Below are 5,711 nucleotides of genomic sequence, written 5' to 3' on the forward strand. Positions count from 1 at the left end.
ATATCACTCACCCACCAAACCCATCTCAGATAAGAACGAGGAAGAAATACTAGAAGAAGAAGAGCAGATTCTGTTTTGGGGCTGGTGAAGAAGACTATTGTTTTCAGTTTATGTTAATTCCGCTACAATTGTTAAGACACTGTTATGTCTGGTTTTACATTTCCGCTGTAAAACATTAGTATTCAAGTTGTAACAGACAATTGATTTATTCCGTATTTATGAATAAAAAGACTGGTTTCTGAATTTTGTACTTCTGAGACTTGTTGTTTTCGAATGTAAATTGGAGAGCAACGCCGGTGTCAACTAACCCCCGTCCCGGGGAGTGACATTGAAGTGGTATCAGAGCAAAATCGGGTTTCATAATCTGGGGAGGAGGAACTAGAAATAATAAGTTTTGAATAGACTTCGAAAAATTAGATCTAATAAACTACTGTAATAAACTACTGTAATAGACTACTGAAATGATAGACTAACTACGTACAATTAGGAAAATCAGTAGGGAAACAAATCAGAATACAGTAGAGCTCTGAGTGTTTCAGCAGCATGTCTGAAATGAGTAGAAAAAAAAAATTGCAGTAGAACAAAAAACAGTAGGATCAGACCAGTAGTCTGAAACCAAAAAGTAGTAGATGGAAACCAATAGATCTGAATGCAGAAGACTGGGTCAGTAGACTCGGAATACAGCAGACTGGTTCCGACAGTGCTGGAAAGCAGCAGAAAGGGCTGGAAAAACAGCAGACTGATTGCGGTATTATCAGAATTGCAGCAGACTTCGAATTTCAGCAGAAGCACATGCAGTAGATCTTGCAAATGGCATGGAAGTTGAGGTGTTTTTCGCACAAACTTCAAACGGCCATAAATTTTGCCAGGAAGAATTTTTACTATTAAAAGTATGCGTTGGAAAGCTCTCGACGAGGAGAACCTAACTAGAACTATTCATCTATCTAGCACGGCCGACAAACCCCAAAATCCTCCGTTAAGATAGTGATATCATCATTTCCGTAAAATTTTCCAACTTTTCGAAACTTTGAGGAATTTTCATTTCCAAACGACTTAACGTTTTTACACCAAACTTGGTACCATTCATGTTCTTGATGTGAAGGATTTTTAGTAAATTTTTCACGGAATTCTTAGACCGAAAACTTTTGAGCAATTTTCTGCTATTGAAAGTTATAGGATTACTGATTCTATTAATTCCAGTACTTGTCTATAACTTGACCTATATTCTTGAAATCACTTATGAACCTTTATCCTCATGTTTTGGATGTAGGGTATGGCTGAACAGAATAGCTACATTAAGAGCTTAGAGAAGAAGATGGAGAAATTCAAGGAACATAACTATTGCTTAGAGCTGGACAAAGACGAATTACAGCGTAGAACAGAAGACTTGAGAAGTGATGTTCAACGTTATGCTCACTATCTGCATGAAGCAGAAGAGAGGAATATGAAGGCTCAAGAAGAGTTTGAGACTTCCCAAGAAACTGTTGTAGAGTTCATCGAGTTACGTGATACATTAGTTGAGAAGATCCAAATACTTAAGGATCAAAATCACCAACTCGTACACCAGCATACTCAGTATAGTGAACAGACTGATGCTCAGATCCAAGAGCTGCAGGACAGTGTTGAAGTTCTTAGCGACCAGAATGTATTTCTACATGGTCATATTGAACATCTGGAAACAGTGATAGCCAACCATCAAGAAGAACCCGAGGAGAATCCCGAAGAAGAAGAAGAAGTTGAAGAGGATCCTATGGATTTGCGATTAGGAGAAGTGATAGATTAAAACCTCAGTAGTAGTTTCTTTGTAGTAACACTTGTTCCAATTGCATTTCTGTTTACATTTTCGAAGTTCAGTTGTAATTGCACTTTTGTGGAAATCAATAAAATTTATTTCAATCAATTGGTTTCATATTTAAACTTTGAGCAATTACTCTATCATCGTGCTTCGTTTGTGTAGTCCATATTCTGCCAACAACCTTAGAGTTTTCATATTTGTAGGAAATGGACGGAAGACCAGTGAGAAACAACCGCAACCCTAGATATGGAAACCGGAATAATAACCGCAACAATGAGGATGCACAACAGCAACAACCACCAAAACCACCACCAGCAATTGGCCTCAGTCAGGTGGACTTGATGGCTATAGGCACAATCGTTGCAACCACGCTACAAGGTTTAGTGAACCCTAATGCTAATCAGCCTCCGCCACCACCTCCAGCTCAGAATGGGACTAAGCAGCATTATGAGGCTCTCCGAAGAGCAAGAGTCCCAAATTTCGACGGAAGCCCCCATCCTGAGGTCGGACAGAATTGAATGAAGGAGGTGGAGAACCATCTTCGACTACTTGAGGTTCCACCAGGGATCAAGGTAGATGTGATTACACCTTTTCTTGTGGACAAAGCAGCCAAATTGTGGGAAGGAGTCTCACCAGCTATGTTAGAGGCAGGACCTATCACTTGACAAAGGTTCCGAGAGGCATTCCTGAGGCAGTACTTTCCAACATCAGTTCGAGTGCAGAAGCTGTCAGAATTTTAAAGCTTGGTTCAAGAACCAAACATGACAGTGGTGGAGTATTTATCCAAGTTCCACTCATTGAGAACTTACTCCCCAACCATCATGGGAGACGAAACCTTGAAGATGCATCGCTTCAAGAAGGGATTGAACATCCATATTCAATCTGCCATTGCTGTTATCGAGCCCAATAGTTTTGATGAATCTATGGGAGCCGCCATCAGGGCTAATAATGACATTAAGAGGCGTGAAGGTGAGAACAAACTCAAACGTCCTCAGTCAAGCCAGTACCAACCGGGCCATCAATTCAAGAAGCCTAGGTTTTCAAGCAACCAATTTACCAGTGCTCCATCAAAAGGAAACGCTTCTTCTCAATCAAACAAAGAAGGAGTCAAGTGCCAAACTTGTGGATTCGCTCACACTGGTGAATGTCGCAGGAATTCTGGGGCTTGTTTCCGTTGTGGAAAGATGGACCATCGCATTGCTCAATGCCCTCTTCCAGATCCAAGGAATAGACCAGCAGGAGGAACAAATCCAAACAAGCCTAAGGAGAACAAGCCAAATGCTCGAGTTTATGCTATCACTCAAGAAGAGGCCGACAACTCAAATGATGTCGTAGCTGGTACCATTCTAATCAATAATATACATGCTTATGTGTTATTTGATTGTGGTGCTACGCATTCATTCATGTCTAAGAGATTTTCCAAGAAGTTAGGAACTAAGCCAGAGAACTTAGAAGAACCATATAGAGTAGCAACTCCTGCAAATCGAATTTTAGGAACTCGCAATCTATATCGGGATATTAGTGTTCTCATAGAAGATCAGAATTTCAAGACAAACCTGATTCAACTAAACATGGTGGAGTTTGATGTAATTCTCGGAATGGATTGGTTAGCCAAGAATCATGCTTTAGTAGACTGTCATGGAAAGACGGTAACCATCCAAGCTCCACGCCAAGAGAAACTTTTATTTCATGGTAAGACAAACGAACGAAAGACTCTTATTTCTGCTTCTCAAACTTGGAAAGCCATGAAAAGTGGAGAAGAAGTTTACCTAGCTATGTTAAGCGAGGTAAAGAAAGAAACCACACTTGCGCTAGAAGAGATTCCGGTAGTACAAGAATTTCCGGATGTCTTTCTTGAAGAACTTCCTGGAGAACTTCTCGACCGCGAAGTGGAATTTGAGATTAATTTGGTGCCCAATGCTACACCAATCTCAAAAGCACCATACCGAATGGCTCCGGCAGAGTTGAAAGAACTCAAAGAGCAACTTCAAGAATTGTTGGATAAGAAGCAAATCCGACCAAGCGCATCTCCGTGAGGAGCTCCTGTACTATTTCTAAAGAAGAAGGACAGAAGTATGAGAATGTGTATTGATTACAGAGAGCTGAATAAGATCCCAATAAAAAACAAGTATCTGCTTCCAAGGATAGATGACTTGTTTGACCAACTCAAGGAAGCTACAGTCTTTTCCAAGCTCGACTTAAGGTTAGGTTATCACCAACCAAAGGTCAAAACAGACGATATTCCGAAGACAGCCTTTAGAACAAGATATGGACACTATGAGTTCATAGTGATGCAGTTCGGGTTAACAAACGCTCCGGAAGTATTCATGGATCTCATGAATAAAGTGTTCAAACCATTTCTTGACAAGTTTGTTGTGGTATTCATCGACGACATTTTAGTATATTCGTCAAATGAAGAAGACCACAAAGAACATCTTCGTCTCACCCTCCAGACGCTGAGAGAAAATGAACTGTACGCCAAGTTCAAGAAATGCGAATTTTAGCTAGAGAGCGTCACATTCTTGGGACACATAATATCAGCAGCAGGAGTATCTGTGGACCATAAGAAAGTAGAGGCAATCTCAGATTGGCCTAGACCAAAGAACATGACAGAAATTTGAAGCTTATTGGGATTAGCAGGCTATTACCGAAAATTTGTTGAAGGATTCTCTTCAATAGCAATACCTCTCACCAAACTCTAACAGAAGAACTCTAAATTTCAATGGAGTGAAGATTGTGAGAAAAGCTTCGAAACTTTGAAGAAGAAGCTTACCTCCACGCCAGTGTTGGTATTACCGATGGAAGACAAAGACTTCACAATCTACAGTGATGCATCTAAAGGAGGTTTAGGATGTGTACTCATGCAAGAGGGAAGGGTGATTGCGTACGCGTCGAGACAGTTGAAGCCGTATGAACAGAATTACCCAACGCATGATCTCGAACTAGCCACAGTGGTGTTCGCACTAAAAATTTGGAGACATTATCTTTATGGAGCTAAATGCGAGATTTTCACTTATCAAAGTCTCAAATATTTTTTCACTAAAAAAGAACTAAATATGAGACAAAGGCGGTGGATTGAACTCATGAAGGATTACGACTTGACGATAAGCTACCATCCAGGCAAAGCCAACAAGGTAGCATATGCTTTAAGTCGAAAGAATATGAGTAAGGTGATCATGACATCACTTACAGCACAACCATGTCTGCGAGAGACAATCAAGATAAGTCAGGATAAAGATTCCGCTTTGATAAAACTAAAAGAGCAAGTTAAAGAAGGGAAATCACCAGATTTCGAGACGGATAACAAAGGAATCTTGTTGATGAAAGAACGATTGTGCGTTCTAGACATTGATGACCTTCGACAAGAAGTAATGTCTGAAGCATATATGTCCAAATTTTCAGTTCATCCTAGCAGTACCAAGATGTACAGAGATTTGAAGAAAAATTTCTGGTGGAGTGGAATGAAGAAAGACGTGGCAATGTTCGTTTCTAAGTGTCACGTGTGCCAGCAAGTCAAGGCAGAGCACCAAAGACCTGGAAGACTTCTGCAACCTCTAGAAATTCCAGAATGGAAATGGGAACATATCTGCATGGACTTTGTTGTCGAGTTACCAAAGTCTAGACAAGGTCATGACGACATCTGGGTAATCGTAGATAGACTCACGAAATCTGCACATTTCTTATCTGTCTGCATGAACTATAATTTGGATAAGCTAGCCACACTGTACATGAATGAGATCGTACGATTACATGGAGTTCCAGCTAGCATACTATCAGAAAGATCCGAGGTTTACATCCCGATTTTGGAAGAGCTTTCAACAAGCTATGGGGACTAAGTTTACTCTTAGTACCACTTATCACACTCAAACTGATGGCCAAACTGAGAGGACAATTCAAACTTTAGAAGATATGCTGA

At 40.4% G+C, this 5,711-nt stretch overlaps 1 protein-coding gene across 1 annotated transcript; it reads left to right on the plus strand.

Moving 5' to 3' along the window:
- The first annotated feature begins 2,556 nt into the window (after positions 1 to 2,556).
- Positions 2,557 to 4,299, plus strand: LOC140835690 (uncharacterized). Its single transcript, XM_073201092.1, has 3 exons — positions 2,557 to 3,133; positions 3,290 to 3,705; positions 3,856 to 4,299. The coding sequence occupies exons 1-3, from the start codon at positions 2,557 to 2,559 to the stop codon at positions 4,297 to 4,299; spliced, it is 1,437 nt and encodes a 478-aa protein (XP_073057193.1).
- Positions 4,300 to 5,711: the final 1,412 nt, after the last annotated feature.

This window comes from Primulina eburnea, chromosome 7, assembly GCF_022965805.1.
Source record: "Primulina eburnea isolate SZY01 chromosome 7, ASM2296580v1, whole genome shotgun sequence".
Classification (NCBI taxonomy): Eukaryota; Viridiplantae; Streptophyta; class Magnoliopsida; order Lamiales; family Gesneriaceae; genus Primulina; species Primulina eburnea.